Here is a 19025-nt window from a genome sequence, read left to right as displayed (position 1 = left end):
GGCCACTATTACCAGAGGGACAGAAGTGAAAAATTGTAGAAACATGTAAGAATAGACATTAGTAATTATTTAGCCATTATTATTATTATTATTATTATTATTTAGCCAAGTGACAGTCTATCCACCATAAAGTGGTGAGGTAGTTTGTATCCTCAGAGCACCAGGCTGTAGTTTTCTATCTGTGATGCTGGTTTCCTTCATGTGGGCACAGAACACACATGTTCACTGTCACATGACCGTGGGCAACAAGTGAGACACACACACACTCAAACACGCACTCACACACACACACACACACACACACACACACACACACACACACACACACACACACACACACACACACACACACACACACACACAGGATCTACACACACCCTCTCTGACAGTGTTCTAAGTGAAGGCGAGTCCAGTGTTTTGTCTCTCTGGGCTTGCTGGTTTTGAGGAAGGAGGTTCTTGTTCTGAATGTGCAGCCGCTCGTAGCCTGACCATGGCCTGAAGCACACGTATGTGGCGCCAGCGTGGTCAGAGGGGGCGAACTAGTCAATCACTAAGCAGGTGCGGAACCCGGATCTGGGGGGGGGGCGGTGTTGGAGTCCGGCCTGTTTCTTCAGAGACCGGAGTAATGGGTGGGGCGGTATCGCCGGTTAATCTAAAACAAAACACAGAGGCACTCGGGGTCAAGGAAACAGTGATGAATGCGTTCAGGCATCAGTCTACAGTGATGGATTCTGGACCTGAGGGTTGTGAGCATCAGTGAGCACTGTACCCTACACCTGTGGGCAACAGTGTGTAATAGCGGTTCGAGCAATGGACTTTGGACCTGAGGGTCGTGGACAGTAGCGTTGAGTTCTGATTAGATCAGCAGATTTGTGAACAGCAGTGTGGAGTAGTGGTTAAAGTGCTGGACTCCGGACCTGAGAGACTTATTCCCTTGAACACGGTCCTCTACTGCAGCTGCTCTGGAGAATTCCAGCTGTTTAAATGATTATATCATAGTGCAAAATGGAAATACGCAAAAGGACACGGGAGGTGCACTGTAAAGTGCGCACTGTAAGCGCTCAGGACAAGCGTTTCTGCCAAGCACTGAAGTAATGCAATGTGTTTCCATTTTACGACCTTTCACAACTTTCACACACATTTCTGTTCGCACACATAAGAATCTTATCAGGGCTGACAGCAAAAAAGATTACGATGCGCCAACAGAGTTCAAGGCCTTCTGTTGCAATTTTAGGAAATAAAAAAATACCCTCTTCCTGTTGTGATCCAGTAATGTTTTTAATGTGTCGCTTGCCAGAAGAATCTAACCGAAGGCAGATATTTAACCTTCATATCCAAAACCAACATGAACAGAAAAATTGTTGTCAGCTGAATATATTTTAACAAAGAAAACTATTTTTAACATAATACTTAGGAGTAAGTCGATCAAAGTCGGATTAAGCTGATCAAAGTGTGATCGCTGGAGAAATGGAAACACAATGAAGCAAGAGAAAGCATCATCTAGACTGACAGAATGTTTCTCCAAATTCAGCCTCCATGCTATTGGCCAAATGTTGCACAATTATTTTGAGAAACAAGGGAATACATTTAATTTTTTTTTTTTGTGCAGAAACAGCCACTCATGTGAACAGAGTTTCCAGGGCAATGCCACCCCTAAAACAAAGAGAGATGCTGCATAGAGAGGTCTAATCCACAGAGCACAGAACAGGACAGAGTTCAATGGAATGGAACGGGACAGTGTTCAATGGAATGGAATGGGACAGTACATAATACTTTTCATTGGCGACTGATTCACTCTAGATCCAGGGCAGAATCTATCACCTGTTGAAAGCTAGCTTTACCACCAAAACCACTGCAGAAGCAGGTATCCAGGGGAAACCAGCTTGCTAGAAAAAAAGGGAGGCAGATAACTTCCCTTGATAATGATAGTGTTCTGCAGCCTGATAAACGTTAACCAGGTTTAGGGTCATAATCAGATTAAAGGTAAATCAGGTTCAGGGGCATTATCAGGTTAAAGGTGAACCAGATTAAGGCTTAATATCAGGTTAAAGGTAAACCAGGTTCAGCGTCATTATCAGGTTAAAGGTGAACCAAGTTCTAAGTCATTGTCAGGTTAAAGGTTAACCAGGTTCAGGGTCATGATCAGATTAAAGGTAAATCAGGTTCAGGGGCATTATCAGGTTAAAGGTTAACCAGATTCAGGCTTAATATCAGGTTAAAGGTAAACCAGGTTCTGAGTCATTATCAGGTTAAAGGTGAACCAGCTTGAGGGTCATTATGAGGATAAAGGTTAACCAAGTTCAGGATTATTATCAGGTTAAAGGTTAACCAGGTTCTGAGTCATTACCAGGTTAAAGGTGAACCACCTTGAGGGTCATTATGAGGATAAAGGTTAACCAAGTTCAGGATTATTGTCAGGTTAAAGGTGAATCAGATTAAGGCTTAATATCAGGTTAAAGATAAACCAGGTTCTAGGTCATTGTCAGGTTAAAGGTTAACCAGGTTCAGGGTCATTATCAGGTTAAAGGTGAACCAGGTTCAGGGTCATTATCAGGTTAAAGGTAAACCAGGTTCAGGGTCATTATCAGGCTAAAGGTGAACCAGGTTCAGGGTCATTATCAGGCTAAAGGTGAACCAGGTTCAGGGTCATTATCAGGCTAAAGGTGGTGCTCTCTCATCACAGCTGGTTTGTTCTGTTCAACACTGCATTTACTCATTTATCAAAGTATTCTATTCTAGTATTATTACTGAAACCTGTGCTTTCAACTCCTTTTTGACTCAGAAAGTTTTCTGATAACTCACTTTTTTGATAACCATAATTTACATGATAACCAAAAATACGCTGTGTCCAGGCATAACAGTGCACACATATTGCATGACTGTACATCAGCACAATGTGTATGCTTCTTATTACCTCTGTGTGCCTGGATATATCTACGCACATGACAGCACATAAGAAAGAACAGACCCTTTGGACTTCAGGAATCTGCTTGTTGGTATTACTGGACCAACTTTACAGAGTGAGAGGACCGACTTTTCAGAACTAGGGTAACGGCTTTCTGGAGTTACGGGAAAACCTTTATGATTCACTGCATTATTGGAAATGCTTCATGGAACTGCAGTGGAGTGAAAGCAGATGAGGGCAGCCACAGGACTTTCTCCTTCCTCTCTCCAAGCAGAGTGTGCATGGCGGACGGGCAGCATCACCGGGGAGAGCTGCTTCTGCTTTGTGTTTCAACCCTCGGACCGAGGGACCACGGCCATCTTCTCTCGTTTCTGACTGGCTCTCATGTGTGCGGTCCAGTGGCGGTACTGGTCTGGTCAGAGCCCTAAACCGCAAGCCCTGTTTGCCGGTTCATTTCCATGGGAACTTTAGGCACAGAGCGTGTTACATCACTGAGCGAGATCTTGAAAGAACATGGATTCTGGCTGCTTTTGAGTAGTTCCCGTAAATGCTTTTCCCTGTAAAGGGAAAGGTTGAACACACAAGATCCTCATGCAAATTGCTACAGCTTGGGCGTCAGTGTTTTGTAGGTTAAAGCACCCCCACAAATATGTTATAGTTTTTTGTTTAGCAAAATTATTTGGAGCCAGCACAACCACATTTTTCTGTGCCTTAACAGTAATTTACAGCCTTTGGACAGTTCTAAAGCAAGTTTCAGCAAAGCTATATCTAATAAAAATGCCAATGGTTCATTCAAAGTGGTGTGTTTGTTTCGATCATCTGACCTCAAATGAGCTCAGCAGCTTGCAGTGTACGTTTTACAGATGTTAAGGACTGATTTTAATTTCAAAAGGGTCATTTTAGAGAGGACATTGTGGAGTCAAAGACTTAGTTTTACAGGAGTTAGACTGTTATATGGGCAGGTGAATTTGGGGGGGAGTTTTGCATTATTACATTACATTATTGGCATTTAGCAGTTACTCTTATTGAGAGCAACTTATATTGGTTACAGTTTTTTTACAATGTTATTCATTCATACAGCTGGATATTTACTGAGGCAATTCTGGGTTAAGTAGCTTGCCCAAGGGTACAGCAGCAGTGGCCCAGCGGGGAATCGACCCGGCAACCTTTTGGTTAGGAGGCCTGCTCCTTAACCACTATGCTACACTATGCCGCCCCCAAGGGAGGGCTAGAACCCACAATTTCCTGAGTAGCAACTGCACTGCTTACCCTCTGAGCCACCAGAGCTCTTTGGGGGTATAGTGTGCCGTGAGGTCTCTCACCTGGGCGTCGTACTCCAGGATAAAGGCTGGGATGTCAATCTGCTCTGGGACGATGTAGTTAAAGAGCTGCCGCAGGGACTGCACCTGCTGCACCTTCTCCTTCAGATCAGAGACGCTGAAGGTGGTGAAGAACCAGGTGCACACCTGAGAGGGGCGAGTTGAACATTCGCATGCGGATCAAATGTCAGTCAACACCAAAAAATAAACACTAACAGCCACAAATTACTGCTTACTTAGGAAATACATTAATATGTCACTGTCAACATATTTATATGAGAACACCTACAGTACTACTGGACAATGCTGGCGGATAATGTAAACAGACAATGTAAAATGACTTGACTACTGCAAGAAATTTATGAGGATGTAAATATTTAATATTTAAACATTTTAATGACCGGTACATTCTTTCTCATTGAAATACGAGACACTGAACTGTGTTCCTTCTGAAGAGAGGATGAAGAGCACACAAGAAAAAGCATTTAATTAATTTACTCAAGTGTACATTATATTTTAAATGTAATCACTGAATATGTTTCAAATAATGACAACCAATTCAATTAAATAAAACAGTGTAATTTGGAAAAACCCTTTCCTACCTTAGAGCGGAATGTGGGGTGTACGAAGTAGAAGGCCCTCAAGTTCTTTTTAAACCTAAAAAACAAGTTAAGATAAATAAGCTTTTCTGAAAAATGAATGATTCATCTGGCCCATCTGACAGATTTCTCTCAAATTATACCAATAACAGCAAAAATTTGTGAACCAGCCACACTCTTCAGAGACTGACCGTTGACTGACCTGCCCAAATGTCTCCAGGCCCTCTGTACTTTCAAAGGCTGAAACAAAGGTCTGTGCAAAGCACATGGAGATTCACAGACAGACAGACAGACAGACAGCTGCACACAGGGCAAATAAAGAATGACAGACAGACTGTTGCATACAGAGAAAATAGAGAATCAAAGACATGGAGAGTCACGTGCATACAGACCTACAACTGCACACAACTGCAACTGCACGTCAGACAGACATTTGCATATAGGGCAAATGGGGAATCACAGTATGTTTGTACAGACCAGGGGTCAGACAAAGAGACTGCTAGTGCTGAGATTAGCAAGAGCAGCAGGGCTATAATTATGCTTTTAAAACAAGGAGGGTGAACTTAACTTTCCTCAAGTGAGCAAACAGCATCGCGCTCTTCTAACAGACACCACTTTTACTCCCAACACTGTCTCTCAGTATTTATCACTACATTGACAGGGAGCCAATGGGAGTATGTGGGGGAGCGCTGTCTACAACACTGTCTGGTCTGGGTTCTATTCTGTTCTGTGGGCCAGGGGAGTGGAGTCCAACAGAACTGTCACCGAATCCAGCTGCAGTTAAACAGAGTTCTGCTGTTTCTAATGGAACGTTCTACTCTGTCCATTTTCAGGCGAGGATGAGAAAGACTATGGCAAAGACTTGCTCAGTAATGCAAGAGAGCTAGTGTAGAACTGACTGTCCTACCACATGCCTTTAACTCCGCATCACTCTCAGAGATAGAGTGATGTCATTCATCATGCCATCATCTAATATGAATCACTAACTGATACGAACCAATAAGTACACCTCACTGTTCACAGTGGAAGTGGAACTGATTGCAATTCCAAACAGGTCACTGGTTAACTGAAAGCATGACAGCTTCCACCCAGAGTAGGGCTTCATGAAACCTTACAACCCCCCATACTGTAAAAATGGTAAATGGTACAGTTTATTGTTCCCTGTGGGGAAATTCATCTTCTGCATTTGACCCATCTGAAGCAGTGGGCTTTTGTCAGTGCCTTGGTCAAGGGGACTGACAGGAGTATTAACCCTAACACATGCATGTCTTTTTGATAGTGGGATGAAACTGGAGCGCCCGGAGGAAACCCACGCATGTTCCAGAGAAAGGACCTTCTTGCTGTGAGGCAATAGTGCTAACCACTGAGCCACCGTACTGCACACCCTGTGCCCCCTGCCCCCACCCCCACACACTCACTTGGGGTCCACAGTATCGTAGAGCTTCTTGAGGAAGTCTGAGTGCAGCCGATTGTGGGCTCTTGTCAGCGTGTGGAAGTACACTATCACGTACTCCTTCACAGCAATGGGGTCCACCACGTGGATGAAGTATAGCAGGGCCTACAGAGGACACACACAACACCTTGCAGCAAAGACACTGCAGAGCAAGCAGTTGAGGAGTATAGCTGGGAGAGAGTGACTTTGGGGAGTATAGCTGGGAGAGAGTAGCTTTGATGAGTATAGCTGGAGAGAGAGTGGCTTTGGGGAGTATAGTTGGGACGGAATGGCTTTGAGGAGTATAGCTGGGATGGAATGGCTTTGAGGAGTATAGCTGGGAGAGAATGGCTTTGGGGAGTATGGCTGGGAGAGTATGGCTTTGAGGAGTATAGCTGGGACAGAATGGCTTAGAGGAGTATAGCTGGGACAGAACGGCTTTGAGGAGTATAGCTGGGAGAGTATGGCTTTGGGGAGTATAGCTGGGAGAGTATGGTTTTGGGGAGTATAGCTGGGAGAGTATGGCTTTGGTGAGTATAGTTGGGAGAGAATGGCTTTGGGGAGTATAGCTGAGAGAGAATGGCTTTGGGGAGTTTGATGTCCTCATTTTGGTTCTTTCACTCTAAGCACAAAATGACAGACTGCTTTACCTTCTCCATGTCTATCAGTCTGCCTGGAATATTTCTCCCAACGATGACCATAACCGGACGTCCATACCTGTCCACTCCTGCGAACACAAACACAGCAAGCCCATTACACACAGGGACGTGGATCTCTATGGTGGGGCACAGATTCTGTGCCCTACAACCAAAGGGACAGACATCAGCTGGAAAGATGGGATTTGACAGAAGTCACTTATGTGTCTATGCTCATCAACTCATACATAACTCAGTCAAATGTGTTTAAATGAAGTTTTTAATCAGCACTGAAGTAATCTGACATCTTGATGTTTTGTGCTATACAGAATTATTATTCCATATCTGGCTACTTTAAATATGAGTTGTTTATCTATGTAAAACTGTTAGTCAAAATCAACAACGGCAAAAAAAAAAAACCTGAAGCTGTTGTTCAAGTGGCATTACAGGGAAAGTCTGCCCCACAGTGGCCACAAAAGGTGTCACAAAGGACATGGAGGAGAGGTCAGCTTAGTGTTCAGTTCTGTCTGGATGCAAGCCACTGTTCTTGCTGATGATAACTCATTACCACCGCCACTGTCAGGTTCAACAGCTCAAACATCTGTACTCTGCATGGGTAAAAATCACTGTAGTGTTTATGTATATTTCACATTTATTCATTTGGCAAGATTCATTCATCATTAGACAAAATCTTGAGCAATGGTCATGCTGGAGCTCTGGGTCAGCCATGTCAGCCACACCCTACTCAGCCACAGCTGGTACATCACGGCTGCTCGCAATTTAAATGGTGAAACTGCTCTACAAAATTGGATCATGTCACCAGGCTTGGTGAGACGGGACTGTACCTCTCCTCTCCAGACTGTCACTGGACTCTACTGCAGATACACACCCGCACACACACCCGTGTGCACAAATGTACATTCACACACATACACTCCATCTTAGATAAACTCTCACACACCCTCAGGAGCAACCAGCCATGACTCCTAGTGATTTTATAACCATAACTGCTGTAAGACTTAACACTACTCCAGAGGAAGACTGGACCGTGTCTGTATGGCATTATTAGAACTAAATATGAGATGCCAGGAACAAAGCACACACAGACACAAATACATGCACATGCACACACACACACACACACGCACACACACACAGTTGAATCTGACCAGTCTGATATAAGGCTTTGAGTGCTGCTATGTGAGACAGGTCCTCCGTTCTCGCTCTGCGTAGCCAGCGGCTGTAACTGCAGGAACAGGAGAAAGACCCACATTAATGCTCCTGTAACTGTCAGCACACAGAGAGGATGAGCATCTCCACCAGCACAGCAGAGGCAGCTTCATATGAAGCCAGGAAATCAAGGCAGGGCCCGGGTCAGTGACCCTACCACGGCCCTGGTCAGAGATTGTTGTGGTTGTGATAACGATTTGTAACAAGGGGTTAACGGAGACATTGTCAGTGATCAGCAACATTTTGTACTACATAAACTATGCAAATATTGAAACAAACAATGGGTCTAATGAAAAAGTAATTCTTCAAGATTGGAGGCTGACAGAAGAGAGTCCAGGCTGTGTGTGTGTGTGTGCGTGCGCGCGCGCGCGTGTGTGTGTGTGTGTGTGTGTGTTTATGAGTGTGTGTGTGTACATATGTGTGTTAAGGTTTGTCTGTGTGTGTATGTGTGTGCGTATGTGCATGTATATGTGTGTGTGCATGTGAAGGGGTGAAATAACGGGCAATTGGTGTGTATTCAGCAGTTGGAACTCACTTCCTCAGGGCTTGTCTGTGCAGTGCTGCTTGAGACCTCTGGCCCTGCAGGTGGAGTTTGCGCTGTTTGTCCACATCTCCCTCCATACGAGCAAAGGCGTGCCTTCCCACCAGCCCCAGGCCCAGCGTACCATCATCCGAGTCCTCTGTGCACACACACACACACACACACACACACACACACACACACACACACACACACACACACACACACACAGGAGTTACACACACAGGAGGACAGGAGAAGCTGCATCGTGATTCTCCTTCAGGTTTCTGAGAATAAAGCGTGTGTGAAAACACTGCTCTGCCAGCAACTAGAATACATTACAATAAACCAAATCAAAGACTCCTATTCCTGCTTATTGATGTTGAGCCAAACCTCCCCAAAATATGAATACCAATGATTACAACAAAGGATCTGTCAGACTAAAGATTGAAATTTATGGTCAGGCAGTGTGTCCAATTTTAGCAGCCCCAGAAAAAGCACAGGTTTTCCGAGGATAGGAGAGGCTAAAACTGAGGCCCCTTTTTCCTTACCTTACAGAAATGGCAGTTTACACACTCCTCCTGGCTTCCCTAGTGCAGAATACTACAGTACACCGCAAAACTGGATAATTCTACCCTGCCCCTGGAGGGCCACAGTGTCTGCAGGGCTACTCAACTACGATCCAGTGACATCTCACTGCTATAAATTTCTCTTTCTTTTCATTCTTTACATTTTCACCCATTACCCTTGACAGCAATGCCTAAATTCACTCCACTTTGGTTCCCAGACTGGTCATAGCCCACAGACTATGTGTTTGACCTGGTTACTCGATGCTGGAGCTCACAAACTGAAGTTAAAACTTTTTATTTGAGATCCAGAAGTCATGCTGAGCATTCTACGGTTGCTACGCAACAGCACAGCATGGGGTTCCAGAGTCAGTCCCGCTTCCTTTTGCCACCTACTGAAACACAGAGAAACATCCCTCCCCTGTGTGGCTGACACTTTATATTTATATCCTGCCTGCTTAGAGAGGCTTGATGCTATGGAGACAGACACAGTGGGGCGCATGCGGGAAAGGTGGTTCTGCAGGGGGGGACTCACCGTCCATGCTGCCAGGTTTGTCTGTGATGCGGATCTGCCTGTCAGGCACCACGGGCGCTCCCTCGGAGTTCCCCACGTTGCGGGGGAGGAGGGCCAGGCTGCTGCGTTCCTCTTCCCGCGAGCGCGGGTAGTACAGCGGCAGCAGCTTCCTGTACACGGGCTGGGAGCGACACGCCAGCGACACGCAACGGGAGAGAAGGCACGTTCCTCACACTCGCCTTCCATACACGCAAACACAGACGCATACACTTACACATAGCGGCACACACACACCTTCTCTCTCTCACATACACAGATTCTCACAAACACAGAAACACACACACACTCTCTCTCTCTCTCACACACACACACATACATTGCCCTCCTCCTTGTTCTGCAGGAAAGCCTGACATGCTATGCTAAGGTGAGATGCTAGCATCCCTGACTAGTTTGCAGGACCTCACTCTTAAAACACAAGCGCGACAAAAGGGCAGCAGACATCCAGTGACGCTCCCTCTCCGCTGAGCTCACCTCCTCTCCCTCCGCCACCACAAACACCACCGCCTCCAAGCTCGCACCGTGGCTCTCTAGAAACCTGCGCACTGTCCCTTTAGGAGAGCAGAGGGCGGGGCCATCAATCAATCAACACACCAACCAATCCTTAAACAAACCAATCCATAAATCAAACAAACAACGAATCCATTGATTCAATAAGTCAATAAATAATCAATAAATCAACTAATATATCAATGAACCGATCAATCACTACATCAGTCTATCTATAAACTAATCAATCAACAAATAAATCACCGACAGACTCAGAAGTCCTTGAAGGACAGGACACCCCGGTGAAGATGTACTGGCAGGGCCCACCCACTAACGATCATGTGATCAGACACATTATGTTTACTCTAAACATATCAGCTATGTCACTATATGATTATCGCAGGCTTATAATAAAAGGAATTCAAATAAATATTAACAAGCATAAAAAAACATAAAATCAGTTCAACAAAAAGTGGAACACAGTCTTGATCTACTCCTCTACAGCTTTGTGGAATTAGGAAACAGCTCACTCGAGTACTGCTCAAACTTAACATTTAGATTTAGCTGTAAGGAACTATGGGTACACTGTGTGACTAATGTGAAAACCCAGTGCAGAAGCTTTAGGTAAACTGCTTACATCAAAGTCTCTTATTTTTATGATTGATGCATGAGTAGAGCTTTTGATTTGATTTCAGCTCACATTCTGCAGTGAACACAGCAATCAAGGAGTCAAGGCAGGATGTCAGCAACCGCAGCGAGCCTTGATTAATCATTAATCACACTGACAATGGAAAAATTAAACAAGTTCAATCTGCAGTCACATACGCAAACAGATGCTATGATAAAAATTTTTACAGTGCGGATTAGGAAAAGGCATTATACCATGACAAATCAGATGAGCTAATTCCAGATAAAAGACATCATTTGATTCTGTTAGTGGCTTTTTCTCTGTGCAAGTGTGGTTGTGTCTTTTTTCATGTTTCTGTCCTTGATTGATGTGGTCTCTGTGTCTTACTGAGTGCTATGTGAGTGGCATCTTCTAATGGGTATCCTCTCTTTGCTGTGCTGATCACACAGAAAGCTATGGACGTCATGGCCTCCTCTCTGGGAACGATGGACAGACAGACAGATAGCCCTAATGAACATTCTCACACAAAATTTCATCAGCACTAACTCTTGCTCTAAACCCGGGGCTTGGTTGGATGTGCAAAAAAGTATAAGCCTTTTAGGTACATCTACTTGGTGTGTGTAGTGCATTCCTAACGCTTTCCACATAATAGATGCAAATAAAGTAATATTATGTCATACCAATTCTCAAAGCAAAGCCTTGCAATGTTAATCTAAAGGAAGAATGTACTATAAAGTAAAACACTGTGTAATGAAATTTCATGGAAGAATATAGTGTACTGTGTAATGTAATACAATGGGAGAATGTAATATTAAGTGAAATACTATGTAATGTCTTCTAATGGGAGAATATAATATGTAGTAATATAGTGTGTAATGCATCTAAAGGGAGAATGTGATTTACAGTAATAGACTATATAATGTAATCTAACGGGAATATGTAATATGCAGTAATAGACTGTATAATATAATCTAATGGGAGAGAGTAATATGCAGTAATAGACTGTATAATGTTATCTAATAACACAGTAAAATAAAGTGCTGAAGGGTTCGTGTGCCTCACCGCACCAGCTGCAGGGCATTCCTGTAGCAGTTGTAGAGGGCGGTCTCAGCTGCTGTCCTGTACTTGGCCCTGTACTTCGGTCCCACTGTGTGAATAATGAAACGAGCCGGGAGGTCGAAGCCCTCGGTCATCTTCACCTCACCCGGGCCGCACCCTGTACAGACCCGCACACACAGGTACAATCTCCCTCTCTGTCCTGTAACTTGGCTCTGAAGTAGCTTGGCTCATTTTGCCACGTGAAGAGAATGCTGCGTTTCAGTGTTACCTTTTGGCACCGCACTTTGAAATGCAGCAAGCATAGCTAGTGCATAGTGCTGCAGAGAATTTATAAACGTGCTGGACAAAAATGCACACATTCAAGCACATAATGTCCTATTTTCCATCCACTCTACCTTCATATAGCACGTACAAATTTATCTTGTTTTAAGAGGCAGTCCTCCCAGCGCAAAAAAAAGATTCATTTTCCACAAGGTCACAAAACTGTAAATAGAAGCTATGAAACGCAGAACAAGCAGAATAACAGGGAAAATGGGGGGGGGGGGATCAGAACCAGTATGAGCTGCTTTGGTCATGTGAAGCACCAGCTGTTCTGATACAGGCCAGACACAGCTGTGTTTTTCACTTCGACTGCCTTGCTGTAACGGCGTTTGGCTCACATTTTAGGTGTATACAACACGTAGCAGCTGAAAACGAAAATGGCCCACTCAGTACGTGTCCCCACATCCTTGTAATCAAAAAAGTTGATCCATATTACAATACCAGACTTTTAAAGGATGTTGGGGCTTGTAAAGCTTTTATAGCTGTTATTATTTTATAGTCATTCACAATGTCAATACTGCTCCAAGAAAATGGTTTGTTATTCCCTGACCATTTTCCGCATCAGATGCTTAACTATCACAAAGACTGCTGAGGAAACCGTACTGTATTCAGATGGTAAATGTGGGCCACAGGGCCAAGCTGACACATAGAACAGAAGAAGCACTGAGTAACAGTCATTTGTAATAAAGCCTCTTTTGTGTGTAAAGTCAAGTGGCTGAACCTGTTGGTTGTAATGAGGTTACATGATTTCAACAGGGGGGTTTTTAACTTTTTATAAAGAGTCAGACCTCAGAGTTAATGTAATTTCTCTAGGACACCCTGAAAAGGACTTACCTGATGGTGCTGCATAGGTATTAAGTATGTCCCACCAGCCTCTAACATACCTTCCATCCTAATTTTCACTTTGGTTAGATTAGGGGTTCTAGATTCCCCAAGTGTGCCACATTGGACCGGAATTTGAAATGAATGTCAGACAGAAAGCTGTGCTGAATCAAGCAATTCAGAATCTATGGATATGCTACTGCCTGCAATCAGCCCAGCATTGCCACAAATCCGGTGGCACTCACCACTAGATTAAACCTTGAGAATGCACTCTTATTTTGTGGAAACACAGCACCCCCTTGTGCTGGCCATGGAACGGTTTCATTTTTTTTTCCAAAAAAAATGTTGGAATAGGTTTAGATTTGGGTAAATGGACCCTGGATCAATGCTGAAAGGGAATTACCGACTGACTCCAGGAGGCGTGGTAAAAAGATGCCGCTAAAAAGGCAGGCTTCATCTAGGCCCTGTCCCCATGTATGAGACTGTGCCTAAAAGCCCAGCTTGAGTGCTGGTTAAGGTTCATGTCAAAGATATCACATCAGAAGATAAACAAGCTTGGACTGAAAAAAATGGCAACAACTGCCTTTAAGGACTGATTTTACCTCCTGGCTGGCTCAGTGCTGCCCCCTACCTGTGAGTTTGAGCAGCTCTTCTCTGAGCTTTGGCCCTGCCAGCCTGTGGATGTTGTCAGAGACAGGGTTCCTCTCACTGAGGACCTCATTACTCGTGTTGACGATGGCTGTGCAGTTCAGTAGACCTACGTCTCCAGTGCTGGGAAGAGGAGAAAAAAGGGGAAAACTTTAAATATTAAATGTGAACAACAAACAAAATGCATAATTCATTCATTCACAATCAATCAAACTCCACCTACTCTGCTACCACCAGTAAACCCTTCAGAGACCCTCTGAGATATTGTTGTGGGAATAACACCTAACTTACAATTGACACTGTAATGTTACTAAGGCTACCCATCACCTGCAGTACACAACAAGAATTTTTGGGATGTTATGTTATTTTGTTTATAGTTCCCATTTAAAATTACTTACGTGGGAGGCCTTGAAAGAGAGGAGGAGAGAGATGAGGGGGAAAAACAGAGAAAGTGGTAGAGCGGGTGTGAGAAACTCAGACTCACAAGAGAATTATCTTCCTGTTGATGTCCTCTCGGAAAGGGAAGGGAGAAAAGAGCACCCCATGCTGGTTGGTCAGGCTGTGGCTGTGGTCCCTGGTTCCACTACTGGACTTTAACCCTGTCTTGGACTGGGCCCAGGAGGGCAACTTCCGGATATCCACAAACCGGGGGCGTGCTCCCAGGGGATCCATAGTACCAGGCCAGTGCAGAATCAGCAGGGGGCTGACACAGGGCCAAAAGATAGCCGATGCAGAGCTGACGCTGATGCAGGGAATCTCTACTGGCTTAGCCCTGTGTGCCTGCTGGAGCACAGAAACAAACACTGTCCTGTTTTCAGTGTCAGAGGAGTCACACACGGTCTCTGTGTGGCCACAAACTGGAGAGTCTCAGTGAGTCCCAGTGAGTCCCTGCCACTCCATGACTACTGGAACACTTGAACCCCACACATTCACTTTCACGCTGAATTCATGCCTCATAAAGTGACTGTGTGTCCAGTTTGAGCATCTCTAGTTACACACATTCCAAAACATATCAAACAATATCAAACTAGCCAGAGCTGTTGGTTCTGGTTTTGGGGACTCCAGCTCACTGTAAAAGAGGTGCACTTACAGATCTACATCTGATCTACACCTTAATTCCTTTACAAAAACACTACTCTCGTCAGGTAAAGCTGTGCTACTTTGTACTGTATCATGTGATCGTGTTCAATGTAAAAAGGAAAACTGCAGCATAAATATTCCGTCTTCATACAAGACTTAATTACACGGCAGCAACAATTGTTGTTACCGTTATCACTTCCACAGTAAGACAATGATTACAAGGCTGCACTTTGTGTTTCCTACCACGGAGAGCGAGCGAGATTAAGGGTATGAAAGCAGTATGAATTTTGCGCTACAGTAATGAGGGTTTTCTTTTCAAGAATTATGACAATTTACGACCCAGACCGCAGCTTTATTTCAAAACTGGCACACTTCTAAGAACAGAACGTGCGGTGAGGGTGCATTAATTTTTTAGAACTCGAGTTAGCGTTGCGTTATGCGAACGAAGATGATGAATTTGCAATAGAGAGAGCGCAAAAATAGGTACTCGTGATACTGCACCGCTATTAGGCTATTCCAAAGCTATTAATCAACTGCGGTAGTTGCCTATTGGATTTAAGTAAATTTAAGCAATAATTTATACAGCAGTAAGAAAAAATTATTGTAATGACAACAACAGCAATCCAGAACATACCCTTTCACATAATTGTTAGCAATGTAGAGCACATTTTCGGCTAATAAAAACTATGGCAGACCGAGCAAGTTTTACAAAAAAAATCCATTCTTTGAAATATTAAGACTGGATACATAATAAGCAGCTAACATAAATAAGAAAAGACAAACACGTGATAGCGTACGCTGACATTTTTTTCTCCATCGGATAAACTCCCATATCGAGGCCTGCCTACCCGCTAAGATTGCAAACTAGTTCGCTAACATTATTTAAGTCAAGTTCGTGTTTGGTGGCTCTCTGTTTTACTACCCGGCAAATTTACAAATAAAACAGCCAGTTTTCCAGGAAATATATCAAACATACCAGGATTATTCTTTCCAAGTTCGGGTTGCTGTGCTTGTTCTTTTGAAACAAGGCAAGTTCTCAGGGCAGCTCAGCCTTCGTCTAGGCTTACCGCTACAAAGTGGGGTAACTCCGGTGCCCGATTATGCCAGCTTGCTAGCAAACAGTTACTACAGGGACGGGCCTTTGTGGTCAGCTGATTCAAAGCAAAGGTCGCAACAGTTACAATTACTTCTGAACAAAAGACATTACATAATTTAAGAGGTTTAATTTGGCTTCATAGAGCCGACTCGTTCGCGACCGACACATCACTAGTTTCTGAAGGAGCTTATGAACACAGGAACCAGTGGTCCAAACTTGTATCACTGGAAGTCAATTTCAATTTCAAGAAATTCTGGGCATGTGAAAAGAAATGACGAGTAAGAACGAAAGATCAACTAGTCCAAATTAATGTTGATACATCTAAAATACTTTTATGACTACTAGTAATTGAATGAGACATCTAGAATTAATATTCATATTATATATTATATATTCATATATCATATTATGACTAGTAATAACTGAATCAAAGAAATCTATAATTAAGAATATGACTAGTCTAATAATATGACTAAAACAATTTGCCATATAGGCTATATCACGGCTAAGCATATTTCTTCCAATTGAACCACACTACTGTAAAGATAAAAGGTGAATGAATGTGAGTATTCCTTGTATGTAATGGATGCATGCGCTTCAAATTTGACTGCTATATGCGACCTAACTTTTCAGATTCCACTTATGTAATTTCTTCTGAACATTTACCAAATTTATTCAAAGGAATTCATCTGAACAGAGAGGATGTTAAATTTGTAAAGTAAAAAGAAATGAAGACAACACATTTCAAAAACAAAGACATCATTTATTAAACACAATATTTACAAAATATAATGCAAGTGGTAACTACATTAACTGGAACCTCTGATTTCATGGGTTGTGAGTTAGAGCTGCAGCAAGCAGAGGAGATTAACTGGACACTTCTTCTCGTTACATTTGTCACAGGGTCCTGGGGAAAAGAGCAGGATCACCTGTACCCAGCTGTCTGTCAATGAAGAGTGACTGGTCAATGGAGGATCAGCACAACTTCAGGGGAGAGCATGCAGGTGACCCAAGGTAATGTATCAGGTCCATAGACCCTTTACAGTTAGCTGGTGTACAGGTTCAGTGGCCTTTTGGGTAGAGTGGAGTGCCTATGGCAATCCTCACGAGGCATAAATTAATTTGGGGAATATAGTATTCCTGTTTTTAATTTAAAATGTGAATTATGAATTATCAGGGCACCAGCTAAGTAATTTCACCTAAACATTTACCAAAGTTATTCAAATGAGGAATTCATCTGAACGGAGAGGATGTTAAATTTGTAAAGTAAAAAGAAATGAAGACAACACATTTCAAAAACAAAGACAACTAAGACAAAGACAAATATCTACACTGTTAGTGTAAGGGCTCAGGCAAGGACTCAGTCGCAGACCAAGAGAGCTTCAGGTTCCAGGCGGGTTTATTAATGACGGCAGGCAAGTTGCGCAACAAAAGCAGGCAGGGTCGAAAACCGGAAGGCAGTCCGTGGACAAAAGCAGGGTCGGTAACAGAAGCAGGCAGGATCAGGAACCAGGCAGGCAAACGATCAGGCAAAGGGACAAAACGGCAGGCAGAAAACAAAGACGAAGGGCAGGCAGAGTCAAACACGGAGAAATCAGACATCCAAAAAACTGCGGGAACGAAACAGGTACGAAACACACTGCAACGAACTGGCAAACAAGACAGGAACAAGCAGGGTAGAAATAGGGCTGGGCTGATGAGGAGATGGGATGCAGGTGAGCAGGCAGGCAGGTGAAGGTAATGGGGCAATCAGGTGGGCGGGGACCAGGCGGGGAGCGGGGCGGGGCTGGAACGCAAGGAAAAACAAAAAGCACATGGACAGGGAAAAACAAAAACACCACAGCTAGGGGGGCGGAGCCCTGACAGTTAGAGTGTCCAACCAAACATGAGTGGCGTATTAGCTTCAGCCTGACATGTAAGCACAGTGGGTTTAAAATGGTGCCCATTGCCATTAAGGTTTGGATTCTACATTATAGAGGTGAAATGGGTTCATGACGTTGTAATATTTCTAACAGGTATAATTGTACTAAATGTGGAAAATTGTAAAAAAAAAATTGTAATTGTACTAAATGTGAAAAATTGTAATTTCAGGTATAAATTTGTAATTTCGGTAAAAAATGTAAACATTAGTGTTATGAATGTTGGTTAGCTGGAAGCTCTGCCTCTCTGTCCACGTGCTGTGTGTTAGAGGTCCAGTGAGCCTAAGAGGTTAACTGGAACCTCTGATTTCATGGGTTGTGAGTTAGAGCTGCAGCAAGCAGAGGAGATTAACTGGACAGATGATATGTGCTCACGCTAGGTGTGTGAGAGTGAGGCATTATACAAATGCATTCATGGCAACTGTGGATTCATGACTTTCTTGTATTTGTCACAGGGTCCTGGGGAAAAGAGCAGGGTCACCTGTACCCAGCTGTCTGTCAGTAAAGAGTGACTGGTCAATGGACAAACAACACAACTTCAGGGGAGAGCATGCAGGTGACCCAAGGTAATGTACCAGGTCCATAGACCCTTTACAGTTAGCTGGTGGTACAGGTTCAGTGGCTTTGTGGGTAGAGTGTTGACCCAAACATGAGTAGGATATTAGCTTCATCTTGACATATAAACACAGTACATTTAAAATGGTGGTGCTCATTACCATTAAGGTTTGGAATCTACATTATAGAAGTGAACTGTGTTCATGGCTTTGTTGTATGGTGAAGAACATGAGAAAGTATAATGGTGAAGACAGAACTTTCAGCACGTCTCACTTCATTGTTTCTTTTGTAATCTGGAATGAATGTGTAACTTCATTTGTTCTTGAAGGATCCCATAATGTCAATACATTTGTAATTCTGAGAAGAAATAGTTTTTCCTATCAGTGTGATGTTCATCTGAATTAATTTTCCATTGATGATGTTAAGTGATTCAAGCAAATCCACGCTGAGTCTCATTTTGTTGCTTAAGGAGGTGAAGGCTCTTGGGTTTCTTCATAAGCGATCTGTTTAAGACCTGGAACTAGTGTTGTTTTCCTCCCTGTATTTTTTGCAAGATATCTTTGTGTTACCATTTTGACCAGAACTAAAATATTTTTCTTAATATGTTCCTCCAAAGATTTTGTACAATATA

The 19025-nt window shown here is 43.4% G+C and overlaps 1 protein-coding gene across 1 annotated transcript; it reads right to left on the bottom strand.

Annotated features, from left to right (window-relative positions):
- Positions 1-393: 393 nt before the first annotated feature.
- On the bottom strand, positions 394-15899 carry LOC118789326 (ganglioside-induced differentiation-associated protein 2-like). Its single transcript, XM_036545694.1, has 14 exons — positions 15801-15899; positions 14229-14527; positions 13728-13867; positions 11957-12110; positions 11282-11370; positions 10252-10328; positions 9742-9901; positions 8656-8800; positions 8060-8136; positions 6906-6982; positions 6242-6381; positions 4827-4881; positions 4228-4371; positions 394-652 (listed from the first exon to the last, which is right to left on the bottom strand). The coding sequence occupies exons 2-14, from the start codon at positions 14414-14416 to the stop codon at positions 611-613; spliced, it is 1488 nt and encodes a 495-aa protein (XP_036401587.1). The 5' UTR covers positions 14417-14527; positions 15801-15899; the 3' UTR covers positions 394-610.
- Positions 15900-19025: the final 3126 nt, after the last annotated feature.

The sequence above is a fragment of the Megalops cyprinoides genome, chromosome 14 (assembly GCF_013368585.1).
Source record: "Megalops cyprinoides isolate fMegCyp1 chromosome 14, fMegCyp1.pri, whole genome shotgun sequence".
Taxonomy (NCBI): Eukaryota; Metazoa; Chordata; class Actinopteri; order Elopiformes; family Megalopidae; genus Megalops; species Megalops cyprinoides.
Note: the sequence above shows the minus strand (reverse complement) of the source record. Positions and strands in the feature narration are given on the sequence as shown.